The sequence below is a fragment of the Pleurodeles waltl genome, chromosome 7 (assembly GCF_031143425.1).
Source record: "Pleurodeles waltl isolate 20211129_DDA chromosome 7, aPleWal1.hap1.20221129, whole genome shotgun sequence".
Taxonomy (NCBI): Eukaryota; Metazoa; Chordata; class Amphibia; order Caudata; family Salamandridae; genus Pleurodeles; species Pleurodeles waltl.
The window spans coordinates 502,145,691-502,168,942 of NC_090446.1; the positions used below are offsets into that span (position 1 = coordinate 502,145,691).

At 43.9% G+C, this 23,252-nt stretch overlaps 1 protein-coding gene across 1 annotated transcript in view; it reads left to right on the forward strand.

Annotated features, from left to right (window-relative positions):
• LOC138304267 (syntaxin-4-like) overlaps positions 1-23,252 on the forward strand; it is a 291,940-nt gene that overhangs the window by 149,016 nt on the left and 119,672 nt on the right. The window contains exon 7 of the mRNA XM_069244190.1: positions 484-557. Within this exon, the coding sequence (XP_069100291.1) occupies positions 484-557 (74 nt within the window). The remainder of the gene's footprint in view (positions 1-483; positions 558-23,252) is intronic.

Genomic DNA, 23,252 nt, shown 5'->3' on the forward strand with positions numbered 1-23,252 from the left:
TATTCTCTTAAAGCTATTGCACTGTTGCTTTAGCTTCAGGTTCACTTCCATGCCCTTTTCTCTCTGTAGCTCTGTTATTTTTCTTTAATTTTGCAGGGGAGGAAAAGGATTCTCCTCATACTTAACACTACCTTCATCTCTCTTTCTCATTATGCATCAACAGGTGATGTTTGCAGCAAGAGGGACCACTACTGCATTTATTGTATGCCTAGCTCCACATAATAAGACCAGCACTCCTGATCTCTGACAGTGTGTTCTTCCATGTCAGATCTGTCTGCAGTGTGGTGGAGGCATATGTTATCCTGAGCAGTATTATGCATAATGTAGCACCTTGCGCTTTACATTAATGGTGTGACACGACAGTAGACTTGCTGTGTTAAACACTATCTTAAGGTCTACCAATCTGGTCATTTGTGTTGCATGCAAAACATGGTTGAGTGCCTTGCAAACTTCAGTCCTGTTATTTACTGTCTCTTTCTGTAGCGGGCGTAGACGTGACGGATGAAAAGCTGGACGAGATGTTGGAGACCGGACAGTCATCTGTCTTCACTGCAAACGTAAGGGCCAAGTGTTGGGACTTGCTTGCTATTTCTTTCCATGGCTCGAGTTGTACATTATTTCAATACTCTCTCAAACCTTGTGTGTGTTTGCTGTGTCTGGTACATATCACGGTCCCCTTTTAAATAGCAAGGTATTTCTTGACTAGGATCAGAACCATAATGGCATGTAAAACGAGAAGAATGATGAATACTCTTCTTTTTATATAACAAATATACTGGTGTCTTATTTCAGCTCTTAGACAAATGCTGATCCTAATACAGTAACGTAACGTAAAGGAACTCTACACAGAACTAAAATGTGATAAATGTTCCGTTTTGGAGTATGCAGGTGAGAAGATAAAACAATGTAAAAAAAAAAAATCTCAACCTATTTTAATGTTTAACGTTCAACTTGTGAACAAGAGGGAGTGGCACAATTTTCGGCTAGATCTGATGGCCTTGTGTGTTTTCAGAGGGTCGCAGATCCTCCTGTGCTCTTTGCCATCAATTAATGGCAAACAAAATTACCTTTTTGTTCCTTTTACAACAAATATATAGAATTGTAGCACACTAGCATAAGTTGCTTCTTTATGGCAAGACAAAACCTGGAGTAGAAGCAACCAGATGAATACTTGTTAGGCATTTAATATTTGTATTTTGGAAGGTTGATTGGGATGTTCCCTCATGTAAGGGTACATGAAACGACATTTGCTTATAGAACAGTTGGTTTCATAATTCAGTCTTCATTTTTAGGTGCTAATAATTGGGACTGATTGCAGTGTGATTGTTTGATTCCCTCTTAGGTGGTTCCTAAAGAGGGATACAGTGTGGTGAGCTCTTTTCAGAATATGACATGAGACTGAACAAGATAAAGGGAAGACTATTCATGGGACTGCTCCAGAAGAATGATCTTAACCTGTTGCTTATATAAGTTTAAGGATTCGAGGCAAACAGCAGATGGATGTTTGTCTGTGAGGTATGTCTAACAGATGAGGATCTGTATGTTCAACATGTTGGTCTGTAAGACTCAACAGATCTGTGGCCCGACTGTACAGTAAGCTAAGAACCACAGCGATGGGCCTTAGCCAGCAGTTTTCTAATATGAGAGGCAGGTATGAGCTTGCCCCTCTCCTATTTTTGGATGTCAGCAGTTTTCTGGGAGTCCTGTCACAAGTGTGTTCTCATAGTCTTTGTTCAGTGCAGCAAATGAGTATTGGTCAGTTTCAGTGATAGTGATTATTTTGTTAATTAGCAATCTTAGTTAAAATAGTGCTCCCTTCAACACATTTTTGTTATGTAGTTGCAATTTGCTTTCTGGTGAAAAAAATCTGTCCTGATCTAGTCTGCTTCAAGACACCAGAAAAATGTGGACCAGAACCAACACTGGGAGGTGTCTTAACTATTAGCTATCGTCTGGATGCTCAAGATTTGCCTCTCTGACTTTTTTCTTACTCTATTTGTGGTGGTAGCATGTGTTCGTACTACAGAGGCGCACTGAGGAATGCAAGGAGCAAGATCCACTTAGCTGCATTATTGACTCCACAATACCAGGATTAAATCTTTAGTGTTCCTGGCATCTCTCTACCTGACTTCTTTGCAGAAGATACATGTGATGGGATACCAGCTTTCAGGAAATGAAGAAACCTCCACAAGGACACACCCAGAATATTGGAGCCACCTATATGTACACCACTCTCTTTTTTTATCCTATGAGCTGTTCTTCAAAACCACACATGACCTGAGCACCATCCCTTCCTGACTACCAAGAGTTCCTTCCTCCAAGCAGGCGAATGGCAACAATGTACATAAGGTGTTAGCTGTGCCTGTGAAGAAAATCATGAAAAGCAAGGTTATTGGTGAGGCAGTAGGCAGGACCTGATACATGATTGCACAAGTTAGTGAAACAGTACTCCAGAACATGTTGAACAGTTTGCCAACACAAGTGCTCTAGAATACCAGGACACGGAGGACATAATGAACTCCAACCATTAGTGCACTATTAAAGTACTAAACAGTACATAATAGGAGGAGATTTGTACACATAAGAACAATTGGTGGCAGAGGAATTCTGGCAACAGTAATATTTTTATCTTTAACTGGGATTAATATTTTGATGTTTTTGCTAAGTAGCTGTAAAAAACTGTAGCTGTAATTTCAGCAAAAGTCTGGTAACTTTTCAGTTAATCAATAGAAAGCTGTGATGTTGGTGTTACCTTTTTATACTTGCTTCTGGATGTCTTGGTGTTCAACAAATCTATGTTAGGATTTTGTCAATACATTAAAATAGTGGCACTTGGGGTTTGTCTTTCTTAGCAGGGCTATGTTGAAAGCGGTGTTAGCGAAATGACCACCACAAACGATTAAGTAGAGATTCATTGAGCACCCATGCATAACCGGAAACTGCTGGCAACTAACCCTTTTAACATCTTAGAAAGTAGAATAGAATTTAAAGCACAACCAAAGGTTTACCATTCATTAACAAGAGAGCACATAGGAAAACATTCTAAAATACCTGAAACTGAAAAAGGACTTAAATAATTTACTTATACATTACTTCACACTTCCTTCCTTTACAAAAAGAAAAATAAACAATGAAAGAATATTAAAATATAGTAATTGAAGCGTGAATATCTCAGCATTAGTCACAGAATGGTCCAATACATAATAAAGTAATCAAATTGTTTTGGAATCTTAACATATTGTGAACATTTCAAATCATTTTTTTGATGGCAGAGATAGTAAAGACGGGTTTGAGTTTCACAAATATGGCGATCACCAGATAACAAATAGATTCTGAGATCCGAAATAAATGACTTTTTTCTCAACTGCATGAACTGCAGAATCAGGCTAGGACATGTCCTCCAAATCACAACATACAAATTTTACTTGGTCAGGTCTAGAAAAACCCCGCCAAGAAGAAGAGTAGATGTCTGTCTTACTCTTGCCACTTTCCACACATTTAGAAATTTTGAGTTTCCTTTTGAAACATGCCACAGAACCATAATTTTCACATATTCCCCTGCTTGTATCATATTAAGCTTGGTAGATTTCAGAACGTTTTTAAGAGCGTTTTTATACTTCATGTCATTGATATATTATCCTTAGTTACTCCAAAACTATCCATTATGTTTGAGAATCATGTCCTATAAACCAACTTGGATTTAAACCATGTTTTAGTTTCCTTCCTTTAAGCAAATGAAATGTTGAGTCTTGTGGTACAAAGAGGTGTACTACGATATAACCATATCAATTCTGCAATATGTTTTTTATATCAGTCTTTTATATCAAGAGACGGCTTTCTTTCGATGAGGACTTGGATGCTCCATCTCCGCCTAAGCACAGGGAGAAGATGGACAAGGCCACAAGCCCTGTGCTCATCAGCCACCCACTAACGCTGGCTGCACACCATACACCTTCACCTCTTGCTTCACCTGCTGTCCATGCACCACATTCTCCAGAAGGTTCATTACACTCTTACACAGAGAGTGGAGATGACGGGGACGCTATCACTTTCCCACCGAACATGATCCCTGGGACACACATGATACTGACGCACCACCTAGTACAGGTCCTAATCTGTATCCTGGGAAACCCTCTCGCCCTGATGATACCACAATTTCTCATGACTTAATCGATAGATCAGCCACCTTCTGTAAGACGCAATTGCAAACAGGGCCCTTAGAGGATGATATTTTTTTTTTTTATATTCAAGAGCCTCTCCTCTACACTTACGCTCTGCACAATACCTGCCTGTGCTCAAAGGCATTCTCTGGCACACCACTGACATGTTCAGTGACCAAGTTAGATCAGGAGTTAAAACACCACAGGTCGATAAAAAAAAAAAATATATATATATATATATATATATATATATATATATATATATATGTTCGATGGCATGTGTGCACATCCCGCCATCTGGTGTTGGGCTTGGAGTGTTACAAGTTGTTTTTCTTCGAAGAAGTCTTTTCGAGATATATATATATATATGTATATCTTCAATGGCATGTGTAGCTGCAGATACACATGCAGGACACATCTCGCCATCTAGTGTTGGGCTCGGAGTGTTACAAGTTGTTTTTCTTCGAAGAAGTCTTTTCGAGTCACGAGATCGAGGGACTCCTCCCCTTTCGGTTCCATTGCGCATGGGCGACGACTCAATCTTAGATTGTTTTCTTTCCGCCATCGGGTTCGGACGTGTTCCTCTTCGCTCCGCGTTTCGGTGCGGAAAGTTAGTTAAATCTTGGAAAATTCGACGGTATTGTTTGCGTTCAGTATCAGGTTAGTTACCACAGATCGACACCGAATTTTGAAGAGCTACGGTGGCCCTTTGGGGCTTTCGACTCCCCGGCGGGGCCTGGTCGGCCCGACCTCGTGCGTCTTCAAGGCTAATGGAACGGACCCCATTCCGCTTCTGCCCCGAATGTCACAACAAGTATCCTTATACAGATCAGCATCTGGTCTGTAATTTGTGTTTGTCTCCCGAACACAAAGAGGATACCTGTGAGGCATGTCGAGCGTTTTGGTCGAGAAAAACGCTAAGAGACCGAAGAGCAAGAAGACTACAAATGGCGTTGGCGCCGGCAGGACAACAACACTTGGAAGAAGAAGAAGAAACCTTCTCCATCGCGGATTCGGACGAGGTCAATCCCGAACAGACGCCGAGAACCGTGAGTAAGCCGTCACTATACAAAACTCACGGAAAAACCACTAAAGCCCAGGGGACACCACCGCCAACAGGCCATGGCTTAACCCGAAAAATAGATGACCGACCATCGGCACCGAAAAAGGGCACGCATGTGCCGAAGTCATCTGACTCTGGTCGAGATACCGGCACAGAACAGACTCGACCCCGAGACTCCAGGTCAGAGCAATCTCGACACCGAGAGGGCGGCACCGAAATGAGTTGTCACCGAGAGATCAGTACACCGAAAGGGAAAAGAGTGTCTTCGGAGCCGAAAAAGACAGTCGAAAAGGTTTCCATACCGAAACATCCGGCCTCGGAACCGAAACCAAGTTCCTACACCAAGGAACAGGGCCTGTCCTCATAAATGCAAGGACACAGATTCGGACAGGAGCTAGAGGCAGGTGAGCCAGATTACACTCAAAGGAGGCTCCACATTCACAAAGACACAGGGAAGATCAGTACTCTCCCTCCAATACGAATTAAAAGGAAACTTGCCTTCCAAGAGAAAGACAAGCAGCCACAAGCAAAGGTGGCAAGACAAATATCTCCGCCACCATCTCCACAACGCTCACCACAACCATCACTGGTAGCCACTCCACCAATGATGCAGTCCTCCAACTCATACAGGAATGAGTCAGGATGATCCAGACGCATGGGATCTTTGAGTCCCGACTGTTATCCAGCAAGACCGTCACCACCTGAGGACAGTACTGCATACACACAGGTGGTGTCAAGAGCAGCTGCGTTTCACAATGTCACCCTGCACGCAGAACCAATAGAAGATGACTTTCTCTTTAATACACTGTCGTCCACAAATAGCCAGTACCAGAGTCTCCCTATGTTACAGGGAATGCTGAAACACTCAAAACAAGTGTTTCAGGAGCCTGTGAAAGGCAGGGCTATTACTCCAAGGGTGGAGAAAAAGTACAAACCGCCACCAACAGACCCTGTGTACATCATGCAGCAATTAATGACCAGACTCAGTGGTATTAGGGGCAGCTCGCAAAAGGGCGAGCTCACACCTCGGGAGATGCACCACCTCCAGACAAGGAAAGTCGCAAGTTCGACGCAGCGGGGAAAAGGGTCGCGGCACAGGCAGCCAACCAATGGCGCATTGCCAACTCACAGACCTTGCTGGCTAGATATGATAGGGCTCATTGGGACGAAATGCAACATTTCATAGAACACCTACCCAAATAATTCCAGAAGAGGGCACAACAGGTGGTGGAAGAAGGCCAGAGTATCTCTAACTATCAGATACGGTCAGCAATGGATGCAGCTGACACAGCTGCTAGGACTGTAAATACAGCAGTCCCCATACGGAGACACGCATGGCTACGTACATCAGGATTCAAGACGGAAATACAACAAGCGGTGCTGAATATGCCATTTAACGGACAGCAGTTGTTTGGGCCGGAGGTGGACACTGCTATCGAAAAACTTAAAAAGGACACAGATACGGCCAAAGCCATGGGTGCACTCTACTCCCCACAGAGCCGAGGCACATTTCGTAAATCACAGTTTAGAGGGGGTTTTCGGGGACAGAGCACAGAACCCTCAACCTCACAAACAAGACCCGCTTACCAGAGTCAATATCAGCGGGGAAATTTTCAGGGAAACTACAGAGGGGGACAGTTCCCAAAGAATAGAGGGAAGTTCCAGAGTCCCAAAACTCAGCAAAATAAACAGTGACTTCAACGTCACAAATCCCCAACACATAACACCATTGGGGGGAGACTAACCAATTTTTACAAAAACTGGGAAGAAATAACAACCGACACGTGGGTCATAGCCATTATCCAACATGGTTATTGCATAGAATATCTAGAATTCCCTCCAAATGTCCCACCGAAAACACACAACATGTCCAAACAACACATGGATCTTTTACAACTGGAGGTCCAAGCGTTGGTGCAAAAAGATGCAATAGAGCTAGTACCAATTCATCAGAAGGGAACAGGAGTTTACTTTCTCATACCCAAAAAAGACAAAACTCTAAGACCTATCCTAGATCTCAGAACATTAAACATCTACATCACATCAGATCACTCTCACGTGGTGACACTGCAAGACGTGATCCCATTGCTCAAACAACAAGACTACATGACAACACTAGACCTCAAGGATGCTTATTTCCATATACCTATACATCCTTCCCACAGACAGTACTTAAGGTTTGTAATCCAAGGGGTACATTACCAGTTCAAAGTGTTGCCATTCGGGATAAAAACAGCGCCAAGAGTTTTTACAAAATGTCTGGCCGTAGTAGCAGCTCATATCAGAAGGCAGCAAATACATGTGTTCCCGTACCTAGACGATTGGTTAATCAAAACCAATACGCAAGAACGGTGTACACAACACACAAAGTATGTCATAGAAACCCTTCACAAGCTAGGTTTCTCACTCAACTACAACAAATCACACCTACAGCCTTGTCAAATACAACAGTACTTAGGAGCAACAATCAACACAACAAAAGGGATTGCCACTCCAAGTCCACAATGGGTACAGGCATTCCAAAACGTAATACAAGCCATGCACCCAAAAAAAAGTTACAGGTAAAATTAGTGATGAAACTACTAGGCATTATGTCCTCATGCATAGCCATTGTCCCAAACGCAAGATTACGCATGCGGCCCTTACAATAGTGCCTAGCATCACAATGGTCACAAGCACAGGGTCGACTTCAAGATCTAGTGTTGATAGACCGCCAAACATACACCTCGCTTCAATGGTGGAACACTATAAACTTAAACAGAGGGCGGCCTTTTCAAGACCCAGTGCCTCAATACGTAATCACAACGGACGCTTCCATGATAGGGTGGGGAGCACACCTTTACCAACACAGCATCCAAGGACAATGGGACACTCAGCAGAAACAGCTTCACATAAATCACTTAGAACTACTAGCAGTATTTCTAGCGCTGAAAGCATTTCAACCTATAATAACCCACAAACACATTCTTGTCAAAACAGACAACATGACAACAATGTATTATCTGAACAAACAGGGAGGGACACACTCGACACAGTTGTCTCTTAGCACAGAAAATATGGCATTGGGCGATTCACAACCACATTCGCCTAATAGCGCAATTCATCCCAGGAATTCAAAACCAGTTAGCGGACAATCTATCTCGGGATCACCAACAGATCCACGAATGGGAAATTCATCCCCAAATACTAAAGACTTACTTCCAAAGATGGGGAACACCGCAAATAGACCTATTTGCAACAAAAGAAAACGCAAAATGTCAAAACTTCGCATCCAGGTACCCACAGGCTCACTCTCAAGGCAATGCGTTATGGATGAGTTGGTCAGGGATATTTGCATACGCTTTTCCCCCTCTCCCACTCCTTCCATATCTAGTAAACAAATTGAGTCAAAACAAACTCAAACTCATACTAATAGCACTAACTTGGGCACGACAACCTTGGTACACAACACTACTAGACCTCTCAGTAGTGCCTCATATCAAACTGCCAAACAGACCGGATCTGTTAACTCAACACAAACAACAGATCAGACACCCAAACCCAGCATCGCTGAATCTAGCAATTTGGATCCTGAAGTCTTAGAATTCGGACACCTAGACCTTACACAAGAATGTATGGAGGTCATAAAACAAGCTAGAAAACCAACCAAAAGACATTGCTACGCAAACCAATGGAAAAGATTTGTTTATTACTGCCATAATAATCAAATTCAACCACTACACGCATCCGCTAAAGACATTGTAAGCTACCTACTACACTTACAAAAGTCAAAGTTAGCTTTTTCATCCATTAAAATACATCTCACTGCAATGTCAGCTTATCTGCAAATTACGCACTCAACTTCATTATTCAGAATCCCAGTCATAAAAGCATTTATGGAAGGTCTGAAAAGAATTATCCCACCAAGAGCACCACCAGTTCCTTCGTGGAACCTCAACATTGTCTTAACACGACTCATGGGTCCACCTGTTGAACCCATGCACTCATGTGAGATACAATACTTAACATGGGAAGTAGCATTTCTAATAGCCATCACATCTCTAAGAGTAAGTGAAATACAAGCCTTTACCATACAAGAACCTTATTTTCAAATACACAAGCATAAAGTAGTTCTACGAACAAATCCTAAGTTCTTACCTAAAGTCATTTCACCTTCCACTTAAATCAAACAGTGGAACTCCCAGTGTTCTTTCCAGAACCAGATTCTGTAGCTGAGAGAGCATTACATACATTAGACATCAAGAGAGCACTAATGTACTACATTGATAGAACAAAACAAATTCGCAAAACAAAACAATTGTTCATTGCTTTCCAAAAACCTCACACAGGAAATCCAATATCCAAACAAGGCATTGCCAGATGGATAGCTAAATGTATTCAAACCTGTTATATAAAAGCAAAAAGAGAACTGCCTATTACACCAAAGGCACACTCAACTAGAAAGAAAGGTGCTACCATGGCCTTTCTAGGAAACATACCAATGACTGAAATCTGTAAGGCACCACATGGTCTACGCCTCATACATTTACCAAGCATTACTGCGTGGATGTGTTAACACCACAGCAAGCAACAGTAGGACAAGCAGTACTACGGACTTTATTTCAAACAACTTCAACTCCTACAGGCTGAACCACCGCTTTTGGGGAGATAACTGCTTACTAGTCTATGCACAGCATGTGTATCTGCAGCTACACATGCCATCGAACGGAAAATGTCACTTACCAAGTGTACATCTGTTCGTGGCATGAGACGCTGCAGATTCACATGCGCCCTCTCACCTCCCCGGGAGCCTGTAGCCGTTTTAAGTTGAAAAATATTGATCTTGAACATTTGTAAATTTTGTAAATATATCACTTTTAAACACATTATGTACATACATATTTACTCCACTGCATGGGCACTATTACTATATACACAACTCCTACCTCACCCTCTGCGGGGAAAACAATCTAAGATGGAGTCGACGCCCATGCGCAATGGAGCCGGAAGGGGAGGAGTCCCTCGATCTCGTGACTCGAAAAGACTTATTCGAAGAAAAACAACTTGTAACACTCTGAGCCCAACACTAGATGGCGGGATGTGCACAGCATGTGTATCTGCAGCGTCTCATGCCACGAACAGATGTACACTGGGTAAGTGACATTTCCCATATATATATATATATATATAATATGTTCGATGGCATGTGTAGCTGCAGATACACATGCTGTGCATTAGTAGTCCACCATCTAGTGTTGGGCTCGGAGTGTTACAAGTTCTTTTTCTTCGAAGAAGTGTTTTCGAGTCACGGGATCGAGTGACTCCTCTTCGGTTCCATTGCGCATGGGCATCGAATCTTTTGTTAGATTGTTTTCCCGCAGAGGGTAAAGGAAGGAGTGATAGAGTATAAAGGTACAAAGTAAAAGATGTCCATGCTAATGAAAATGTATATACATATGTACAAATGTTTGTAACTTAAATGACTACAGGCTTCCGGGGAGGAGAGAGGGTGCATGTGAATCTGCAGCACAACATGCCACAAACAGATGTACACTGGGTAAGTGACATTTTCTGTTCGATGGCATGTGTAGCTGCAGATACACATGCTCTGCATAGACTACAAAGCAGTTTGTCCTCCCATAAATGAGCGGAGGTTAGCATGTAGGAGTTGAAGGTGTTTGAAATAATGTTCTTAGTACAGCTTGGCCTACTGTGGCTTGTTGTCATGATAATACGTCTACACAGTAGTGTTTAGTGGATGTATGTGGTGTTGACCAAGTGGCTGCTTTACATATTTCAGCCATTGGTATATTCCCTAAAAAAATGCTATTGTTGCACCTTTTTTCCTTGTAGAATGTGCTTTAGGAGTAACTAAAAGCTGTCTTTTTGCTTTAATATAGCATGTTTGGATGCATCTTACAATCCATCGTGTTAAACCTTGTTTTGATATGGGATTGCCTGATAGAGGTTTTTGGAAAGTGACAAATAGTTGTTTAGTCTTTCTAAACAGTTTAGTTCTATCTATTTAGTACATTAAACTATTTTGATGTCTAATGTATGTAGAGCTCATTCTGCCACAGAATCTGGCTGTGGGAAGAAGACTGGCAGTTCCACTGTTTGATTTATATGAAATGGTGATACAACTTTTGGGAGAAATTTTGGGTTTGTTCTTAGTACAACTTTATACTTGTGTACTTGGAAGAAAGGTTCTGCAAGAGTAAAGGCTTGGATTTCACTTACTCTTCTTAAAGAGTACCATTGACGTCAGACCCACACCACCCCACCTAGGGGATACTACCAAGACTCATACGGGGTAACAACTCCAAGGTTAGAGGCAAAGGTGGATTTACAAAGCCATCCGCCACAACCAAGAAATCCTGACTTCCCGATCGTTCCCCCGATCACATATCTGTCTGGGGTTGACTTGGAAGGCTTCTTTTCCGCATGGCGCCATATCACCTTCGACCATTGGGTGTTGAATATTATCTAACATGGTGTAGGAAAGTAGCCTCTTTTTAGCATGGTTACCCACACTTTTTGCTGACCTTCTTCACATCCCCGTCGACCAACTACTGCATCCACAGCTGGGTAAGTAGTAGCTCCTACTCCACTTGAACTCTTTTGTGACTTCTGGACTTGCTCCCCTTCTTCCACAGGTCTTCCTCTTCAGGAAACCACCCTTGTTTCTTACATTTTTGTCTCGGTTTTGCATTTTCTTCTTTTCTTTCCTTTTAGGTGTTTTGGGGAAAATCTAGTATTTTACCCCTTTCCTCCTGGTTGCTAGGGAGCACTATGGTACTTACCTTTGGGGGTTCCTAGCACCCCCAGCTCCCCTCTGTACATTCCACTTACCACTTAGATGGGGGTCCTGTGTTCGCATTCCATTTTTCTTTTTTAGTACATGGTTTGGGCTTCCCCTAGGGTCACTATTGTCTAACTGCATTTGCACTGTTTTCTATCACTTTCTATGCCTATTGCTGATAACCAGTGTATATATTTGGTGTGTTACTTACCGCCTATTGGAGGGTTGCCTCTCTAGTACTTTTTGATATTGTGTTACTAAAATAAAGTACCTTTATTTTGTAACACTGAGTGCTTTCTTTCATGTGTGTAATTGCTCTGTGACTACAGTGGTATTGCATGAGCTTTGCATGTCTCCTAGGTAAGCCTTGGCTGCTCATCCACAGCTACCTCTAGAGAGCCTGGCTTTTAGACACTGCCTACACTACGCTAATAGGGAATACCTGGATCTGGTATAAGGTGTTACTACCTTAGATACCCACCATACACCGGACCAGCTTCCTACACATGGTTACTGACTGGAGCTCACTTCTGCACCTCCCAACATTCCACCTCTCAAACTGCTATAGAACCTGTTCCTCTTAACCAACAGGTAAGAGGAGTCTATTCACTATACTTCCTTATTCCCAAAAAGGATGGGTCCTTGAGACCAATCTTGGACCTTAGACCCCTAAATAAATCCATTCTCTCAGAGCACTTTCACATGGTCATTCGTCAAGATGTCATTTCATTCTTACAACAAGGCAACTTCATGCGTGCTCTGTACCTCAAGGGCACCTACTTTCACATTCCTATTCACCCGACATATATCTCAGATTTATAATAAACGATCAGCATTTCCAGTTCAAAATCCTCCACTTTGGGGTCACTACCACACAAAGGGTCTTTACCAAATGTTTTGCGGTAGTAGCTGCTCACCTGTGTAGGCAAAACATACATGTTTTTCCATATCTAAACGACTGGCTGATCAAAAGTGCAGCTCGTTCAGTGATTCCAACACACTCAGGTCACTATAAACCTACTTCACCAACTATGATATTCAATCAACTCTTAAAATTCCCACCTCCAACCTTACCTAGGGGCAATTCACAGCTCACAACTGGGAATAGCTTATCGTAATACTGCCAGAATGCAATCCTTCCATGTACCCATTACCTACTTTCAACCAGGTCAGCAGGTAACAGTGAGGACAATCATACATCTCCTCAGTATGATGGCTTCACGTATAGGCCTAGTAACTCATGCCAGATTCAACATGCATCTGTTGCAAAAATACCAGTGCACCAGTGGACTCAAACTGAGGGTCAATGGGAAGATCTTGTGTTGGTCAGCTGCCAAGCTTACCACTGTCAGCAGTGGCAGAACACCAACAAACTGTTGAACGGATGGCCTTTCCTAGACCCAGTTCCACAGAGAAACATAACAGCGGACACCTCCCCCTCACAGGATAGGGAGCACATTTCCGAGATCTATCTGTCCAGGGCCACTGGACACCCAGTCAGTGACATCACGACATCAATCACTGGGAGTTAATAGCTGATCACCTAGCGATGAAAATCTTCCTTACTTGACTGATTGGCAAAGTAGTCCTGATCAGAACGGACAACATGACAGCCATGTATCATCTCCAAGAGCAAGGGGGCACCAGGCCCCCCGCTTTCTCATTTAGCCCAGACCATTTGGAGAGGGGCTCTCCAGTGCAACAGTCACCTATCAGCGGAGTACATACCGGAAGTGGACAATGAGTTTGCAGATCTACTCAGGAGGAGGCGCCAACAAGTCCACGAGTGGGAACTCAACCTGTGAATCTTCCTCCTGTACTTCCAGCATTGGAGACAACCGCAAGTAGACCTTTGCTACAGCAGAAAGTGCAAAATGCTAAAACTTCTCGTCCAGGTGCACACAAACATAGTCAAAGGGAAATGCAGTATGGATGAGTTGGTCAGGATATTTGCTTATGCTTTTCCACCTTTCCTACTGCTTCCATTTGTAGTTCGCAAACTTAGGCAGATGTCTCTCACCCTCATCCTGGTCGCTCCCACATGGGCACGACAACCATGGTTCATGACACGCCATGAACTGTCAGTAGTTCCCCATGAGGTACTCCCAAACAGGCAGGACCTTCTCACAAATAACCATGGAGAAACCAAACACCTGGACCTTTGATCCCTCAACTTAGTGTGCTGGCTCCTGAAGCACAGGAATTTGGTTACCTCAATCTCCCACCATAGTTTATGGACATTTTTAAAGAAGCATGCAGGCATACTCTTTGGGCCTGTTGCGCTGCAATGTAGAAAGATTTGTTCACTTTGGGCATTCCAAACACATTGATCCCTTAGCAGCTAAGTGTAGGAGGCTGGACTGGCTTGTAGTGAGTACCTAGGGGTACTTGCACCTTGCACCAGGCCCAGGTATCCCTTATTAGTGTATAGGGTGTCTAGCAGCATAGGCTGATAGATAATGGTAGCTTAGCAGAGCAGCTTAGGCTGAACTAGGAGACGAGTGAAGCTCCTACCGTACCACTTAGTGTCATATGCACAATATCCTAAGAAAACAGAATACACAGGTATACTAAAAATAAAGGTACTTTATTTTTATGACAATATGCCAAAGTATCTCAGAGTGTACCCTCAGTATGAGGATAGCAAATATACACAAGATATATGTACACAATACCAAAATATGCAGTAATAGTATTAGAAAACAGTGCAAACAATGTATAGTTACAATAGGATGCAATGGAGACACCTAGGGATAGGGGCAACACAAACCATATACTCCAAAAGTGGAATGCGAATCACGAATGGACCCCAAACCTATGTGACCTTGTAGAGGGTCACTGGGACTATTAGAAAATAGTAAGGGTTAGAAAAATAGCCCACCCCAAGACCCTGAAAAGTGAGTGCAAAGTGCACTAAAGTTCCCCAAAGGACATAGAAGTCGTGATAGGGGAATTCTGCAGGAAAGACACAAACCAGCAATGCAACAACGATGGATTTCCAGTCGAGGGTACCTGTGGAACAAGGGGACCAAGTCCAAAAGTCACAAGCAAGTCGGAGATGGGCAGATGCCCAGGAAATGCCAGCTGTGGGTGCATAGAAGCTGCTACTGGACAGTAGAAGCTTAGGTTTCTGCAGGAACGACAAGGGCTAGAGACTTCCCCTTTGGAGGACGGATCCCTCACGCCGTGGAGAGTCGTGCAGAAGTGTTTTCCCGCCGAAAGACTGCCAACAAGCCTTGCTAGCTGCAAATCGTGCGGTAAGGGTTTTTGGATGCTGCTGTGGCCCAGGAGGGACCAGGATGTCGCAAATTGCGTCAGGAGACAGAGGGGACGTCGAGCAAGACAAGGAGCCCTCTCAGCAGCAGGTAGCTCCCGGAGAAGTGCCAGAAACAGGCACTACGAGGATGCGTGAAACGGTGCTCACCCGAAGTAGCACAAAGGAGTCCCACGTCGCCGGAGAACAACTTAGGAGGTCGTGCAATGCAGGTTAGAGTGCCGTGGACCCAGGCTGGACTGTGCACAAAGGATTTCCGCCGGAAGTGCACGGAGGCCGGAGTAGCTGCAAAAGTCGCGGTTCCCAGCAATGCAGTCTGGCGTGGGGAGGCAAGGACTTACCTCCACCAAACTTGGACTGAAGAGTCACTGGACTGTGGGAGTCACTTGGACAGAGTTGCTGGATTCAAGGGACCTCGCTCGTCATGCTGAGAGGAGACCCAGGGTACCGGTGATGCAGTTCTTTGGTGCCTGCGGTTGGAGGGGGGCGATTCCGTCGACCCACGGGAGATTTCTTCGGAGCTTCTAGTGCAGAGAGAAGGCAGACTACCCCCACAGCATGCACCACCAGGAAAACAGTCGAGAAGGCGGCAGGATCAGCGTTACAGAGTTGCAGTAGTCGTCTTTGCTACTATGTTGCAGTTTTGCAGGCTTCCAGCGCGGTCAGCAGTCGATTCCTTGGCAGAAGGTGAAGAGAGAGATGCAGAGGAACTCGGATGAGCTCTTGCATTCGTTATCTAAAGTTTCCCCAGAGACAGAGACCCTAAATAGCCAGAAAAGAGGGTTTGGCTACCTAGGAGAGAGGATAGGCTAGCAACACCTGAAGGAGCCTATCAGAAGGAGTCTCTGACGTCACCTGGTGGCACTGGCCACTCAGAGCAGTCCAGTGTGCCAGCAGCACCTCTGTTTCCAAGATGGCAGAGGTCTGGAGCACACTGGAGGAGCTCTGGACACCTCCCAGGGGAGGTGCAGGTCAGGGGAGTGGTCACTCCCCTTTCCTTTGTCCAGTTTCGCGCCAGAGCAGGGCTAAGGGGTCCCTGAACCGGTGTAGACTGGCTTATGCAGAAATGGGCACCAAATGTGCCCATGAAAGCATTTCCAGACGCTGGGGGAGGCTACTCCTCCCCTGCCTTCACACCATTTTCCAAAGGGAGAGGGTGTAACACCCTCTCTCAGAGGAAGTCCTTTGTTCTGCCATCCTGGGCCAGGCCTGGCTGGACCCCAGGAGGGCAGAAGCCTGGCTGGACCCCAGGAGGGCAGAAGCCTGTCTGAGGGGTTGGCAGCAGCAGCAGCAGCTGCAGTGAAACCCCTGAAAAGGCAGTTTGGCAGTACCAGGGTCTGTGCTACAGACCACTGGGATCATGGGATTGTGCCAACTATGCCAGGATGGCATAGAGGGGGCAATTCCATGATCATAGACATGTTACATGGCCATATTCGGAGTTACCATTGTGAAGCTACATATAGGTAGTGACCTATATGTAGTGCACCGCTGTAATGGTGTCCCCGCACTCACAAAGTCCGGGGAATTGGCCCTGAACAATGTGGGGGCACCTTGGCTAGTGCCAGGGTGCCCTCACACTAAGTAACTTTGCACCTAACCTTTACCAGGTAAAGGTTAGACATATAGGTGACTTATAAGTTACTTAAGTGCAGTGTAAAATGGCTGTGAAATAACGTGGACGTTATTTCACTCAGGCTGCAGTGGCAGGCCTGTGTAAGAATTGTCAGAGCTCCCTATGGATGGCAAAAGAAATGCTGCAGCCCATAGGGATCTCCTGGAACCCCAATACCCTTTGTACCTCAGTACCATATACTAGGGAATTATAAGGGTGTTCCAGTAAGCCAATGTAAATTGGTAAAATTGGTCACTAGCCTGTTAGTGACAATTTGAAAGAAATGAGAGAGCATAACCACTGAGGTTCTGATTAGCAGAGCCTCAGTGAGACAGTTAGTCACTACACAGGTAACACATTCAGGCACACTTATGAGCACTGGGGCCCTGGCTGCCAGGGTCCCAGTGACACATACCCCCATATTTTACTGTTTATATGTTGTTTTAGTTGTAACATGCCAGGCAAGATGGTACTTTCCTACACTAAGGTACAGGACATTGTAACTACTTATTTCATTTGCGCACCACTGGTTTAGCTTTTACATTTATAAGGCTACACCTAATGGCAGTAGCCTCATACTTGCAAAATAGGCAACACACTTCCCTATCCGGGATTCTAGTCATTAAAGACTTTCTGGACTGTCGTAAGAGTCATTCCACCTAGAGTGCCTCAAGCTCCTAGGTAGAAGTAAAATATTGTATTAACAACATTAATGGGCCCTCCATTTGAAAACACCTCTACTCCTTCCCCTCCAGTTTTTATCCTTTAAGGTAACATTTCTGGTGGCTATCACTTCATCAAAACACGTCTTTAAGCGCCAGGCATTAACTTTAGAAGAACCTTTCTTCCAAATATATAGGGATAGGGTTATGCTTCATATCAACCCTAAATTTCTTCCAGAGGTGGTGTCTCAACTCCACAGTAATCAATTTACTGAACTGCCTGTCCTTTTCCCCAACCTGACTCCGTTGCAAAAAGGGCTCTGCATAGGTTAGATGTAAAACAAGCTCTCATGTACTATATTGACAGGACTAAATCATGTAGAAAAATAAAACAACTGTTTGTTGCTTTTTTTTTAAACCACACAAAGGAAGGGCTACTTCTAAATCAGGCATTACACAATGGATTGGTAAATGCATCCAAACATGCTGTGCTAAAGCTAAAAGAACTTTGCCCATTCCTCTTAAAGCTCACTCCACTCCTAGAAAAGGAGCTTCAGTGGCCTTCCCTGGAAGTATACCTATAGCTGACATATGTATAGCAGCTATATGGTCTGAGCTGCATACATTTATAAAACACTGCTGTGTGGATGTGCTGGCCCGCCAACAAGCCAATGGTGGACCAAGCAGTTGTACGTATACTATTTCAAACAACTGTAACTCCCACAGGCTAGCCACTGCTTATGGAGGAGGGCTGCTTTACAACCTGTGCTAAGAATATGTATTTACAGCCACACGTGCCTCGAACAGAAAATGTTACTTACCCAGTAAGCATCAGTTCGTGGCATTTAGTGCTATAGATTCACATGCGCCTCCCCTCCTCCCCGGACACCTGTGTTTGTTACTTACTTTCACTGTTTTTCACAAACTCCTTTCACCTGGATATCCAGTTATTCTATGCTTTGCTTTGCGTTCCATTCTCACCCGGCATGCAGTGAAGTCAATCGTGTATTACCAGCAAGAGGAGTAGTCACATTACCTTGCAACTTGAAAGACTTTTATTGAAGAAAAACAACTTGAACTCATCTGGGCCCAACACTAGATAGCAAAATTATTGCTAAGCATGTGAATCTACAGCACTACTCATCACGAAAAGATTCTTACTGGGTAAGTCAAATTTTCCTTTTCATGTTGAATTGTCATCCTTCTGTCTCTTCCAGAATTGATAAAAACACATATTAAGAAGTTGATAGTGATGCTCTGGGGGCTCCCTGTACCCCAAAATGTCATCTTGAAGTGCCACAACTCTTTGGATGACCAACAAAAAATACAGAATTCTTTGAACCACCAATGCGGCAGAGGCATGTACAAATTGCATTCTAGTGTATATGAAAACCACATTCAGTGTGATAAAGGTGGTAATGTGAAGAGATTCAGCAGTCAATTTAACTTGATGACAAGCTGATTTTAACCTCATAGTAGAGGACAATTTTGTTCCGTCTAGCTTTAACATTTCTTGAATGTATGACAATCCACTACAATTCGTTAACCAACCTAAGTACGACAGGCATTCTTAAATTGCCTTTTATCTTTCTCACCAAAATAATGGGGGAAATCCATTCTGCTGCATCAACTGGTTCAATAATCCTTGCTTTACATATATCTTTGAGCCTTTTAGATAACTCGCCTGTGACAGAAAGATGTACATATCTGAGTTTAACTGTAAATGCTTTGTTTTAATTGAATGTGGTGTGAAGAAACAAACTTTACCTAATTCCTTATGAAATAAACTTGTATGACTGTTTAATAAACCTTCCAATTAGTAATGATTGCAGTGGCTTACTTTAATCATATATATGCTTCTGAAATATATACTGGGTTTTTAGCATTGTGATTTAGAGTTATTCTAAAGTTAGCTTAACATGAACACCTAAAAACGTGTAAACCATCCACCACAACAGGTATCTTTCCTAAAATACATCTGTGCTGGAACTTAATTTCTGTAATAAAGTAATAGATTATAATAAATGTTCTTACTAAAACCAAATACTTAAACATTGTTTGGTTCTAATTGTTTGTAAACCCACTTTTTGTAGGTCATAAGCTGGGCATGATATGGGCATGGTGGTTATGGTTGACTCAGTAAACCACAACTGGTGTATTCCATGTGTTTTTTTAATGTTAGCTCAGGTATCATTCCAACACCCATCTATAACGTTACTTTAACTATTGTTTTTTTAGCAGACTATATGTATATATTTTTTTTTAATTGAGTAGTGATTGTGGGTCAAACACTCAAACCACCAAAATTAGCCTGTTCTGCTTAGCATCACATACAACACACTCCATAACTCGCACTATTTGCCATGTTATCTTGTTAGCTTTGTTTCTGATTGAATTATTTGAGGATGACACACAGCAGAGTTATGATGTATTATCAATAAATTTCTTTATTTTTTTTTTATTCAAAATCTTAACACGTAACCTAACTATAACACCACTTTAACCTTTGGTCTCTTTATAGAAGAAAAAAAACAATATATATATATATATCATTTTTTTCTGGTGGCACCTCGTACTTTGCACTTTCATTGTTATGAAACAATAAATGCTTATATACATATCCCCGTCCTGCCTGCCCCCAGATGTTGCTTGCGGTTCACACAAGCACTTTCAATTCACCATGCTCCCCTTTGACCTTACCAGTGCACCTCAGGTGTTCATCAAGATGATGACCGTGGTTGCAGCTCATTTGTGGAGATATGGGGTTTCAGTCTTCCCGCTATCTTGACGACTAGCTGTTGAAGGTAGGCTCGCCCCAGGCTATTGTCTCCCACCTCCAGGCTATGGCGGCCCTCTTGCATCCTCTCGGATTTACTATAAACGTGCTGAAGTCACATCTGACTCCCTCTCAGATGCTCCCATTCATCAGAGCTGTTCTGGACACAGTGCACTTTCGGGCCTATCCTCCTGAGTGGTGAGTCCAGGATATTCTGGCTATGATACAGATGTTTCAGCCTTTAGCCTGGATTTTGGTGAAGATGCTGGGCCTCATGACCTCTTAGTGGCACATGCCTAATGGCATATGTGGGCTCTGCAGTAGGACCTGAAGTTGCAGTGCATGCAGCATCGAGGGACCCTCTCTGAGAAGGTCCAGATCTCAGAAGGAACTGTGCAAGATCTGCACTGGTGGTTACCATACCACAATTGGATCAGAGGGTGATCCCTTCCCCAACCAGATCTGACAGTAGTGACAGCTGCATCACACCTGGGATGGGGTGGCCATCTGGGAGATGTGGAGATCGGAGGCATCTGGTCTTCGGCAGAATCTGGGCTCCACATCAACCTATTTGGGGTCCATGCGATCCGGCTAGCATTAAAACATTTCTTCCCTCTATCAAGGGAAATATGGTGTCGGTATTTCCTGGACAGCACCACTGCCATGTGGTACTGCAACAAGCAGGGCGGGGAGAGGTTATGGACCTTTTGTCAAGGTGATACCTCGAAACTGGTCCCAGGGTGCTTGTTTCTGGTCCAGGGAAGACCTGGCCTGGCAGTTGGGGCTGGACTGTTCCCATGGGGGGGGGGGCAGGGTCAAGACTGATTTGTATGTGTCTTGGTCCAAACTGGAATGACATAGGTAACAAAGAAATTATGGATTTAGGCCCAGATCCCTGCACTCTGGATGAAAGTTTGACATTGTTTAACATTCTGTCCATTACTTGTACTTTTTGCCCTTTATCAAGAGGCTCTTCGCTCTGGACGTGGCTGGAACAGCAGTGCATAGCCCTTGTGGTTCAACATTTGGTGGGATCTCTGAATGCCAGAGCAGACAAACTCAGCCTGGTCTCCATCTGGAGGTGGTACAAGATCTCTGTCAGCAGTGGGAAGAGCCTTGGTTAGATCTGGTTGCCTCCACAGAGAACGTGCAATTTCAGCAGTTTTACGCGTTGGAGTTTCCAAGACAGCAATTGTTCAGAGAAACTTTTTGTTTTGAGTGGAAATCTGGCCTCCTGTACGCCTTTTTGCCCATGCCACTTTTGCTCAGAGTTTTCAAGAAGATGTATAACAACTCGCCCAAGTAATCCTTGTGGCTCCAAACTGGGCACGGAGAGTCTGGTATCCTGAGTCGCCGAGCATGTTCAAGAGTTGATAGCTTTTGACCTTCCCCCCCGAAGTCTGTAACATAATCTTATCATCCAGCCGTCCCTCCACCAAAATGGTATATGCCTGTCGTTGGAAGTAATTTGTGGCATGGTGCACAGACAAGTCTGTTGACTTCCCCCCCCCCCCCCTTCTGCCCCTCTCTCTGAGGTCCTGTTGTTTATCCTTTCCCTGGCCCAGCAGGGCTATGCTATGGGCACTCTTAGTTTATTCATTTGCTATTTCTGCTTTTTTTAGGTTGCCTGATCAGCCTTCTTTGGTTAAGTCCCCTGTTTGTACGTAGGTTCTTCAAAGGTGTTACGCATCTTTTTCCTCCATCCCCATTCATTATGCCCCAATGGGATCTGAACTTGGTTTTCACATTTCTGATGTGCACTCCTTTGGAGTGTCTCCACAATTGCCCTCTCAGGCTTCTCATTTTTAAAACAAGTTTACAGCCTTCCTTGTGGCCATTCCACTGCCCTCAGGGTGAGTGAGCTGCAGGCATTTTCATCTAAGCTGGCCTCCCTTTTCATCTATCCTGACAAAGTGATTCTTCGCACTAGGGCTTCCTTTCTGTCAAAAGGGGTTACCCCCTTTCATGTAGTCTAATCTATCACCTTGCCTACTTTTGTACACACTCCCACATCCTTCAAATGAAGAGGAGAGACTCCACCGCCTGGACCCAAAAAGAGTATCCACATTCTACCTTGATTGTACAAAAGCGTTCCGGGTGGATGGTCAACTGTTTGTCGATTATGTGGGTGTGAAAAAGGTCAGGTAGTGCAGAAGCAGACCATCTCCAGATGGGTCTTTCTCTGTATTAAGATCTGCTTCGCACTGGCCAAGAAGGGTTTGCATGCTTATTCTACCCGAGATAAAGCTGTGACCACTGCATTAGCACGCAGAGTTCCAGTCCTTGATATCTGTGAGGCGGCAACGTGGTCATCTCTGCACACATTATCAATTCAAATCTTCATTTCGACTCAAATGGCCATAAAAGACCCCAATACATAACAAGGATTGGCAAAGCCAATAGGTCTCGCCCATGGGTGAGATATTGGCTTTGTTAATCGGATTGGGGAGGGAGAACAGGAGGAGACAACAAGAAGGTGGGGGTTGAAGAACAGGAGGGCGGGTATTAGTCAGTGGGATGGGTAATGGTAGATGTCAAATGTGTTTGTGAAAATGGAAGCTTTTTAGCATTTTTTTTCTTCTACCGTCATGGCTCTCAATTCTTTGAATCAATACGGCCAGCACATGACCCCTGCAAACCCAGCATCTTCTCTCTTATACTGCCTGCAAATACGAAGCAGTGCAGGTATACTTACGCAGTCACCACTGCCTCTGATGCTGAAGGAGGATGAGAGAAGGTTAAGTGAGTTGGTCAATGGCAATTTAATTCCATTGTACTTGCAGCTGCTACCCTAGAATTGCTTGCATTCAGTCATAGAGGGTCCAGTGTGTAGCTGGCTGCCATGCGGCTTCTCACAGCCCTGGCCGCATTAGGGTAAACTCTGCCATAACAAACAGGAAAACAAGTTAGCGATATGGCGT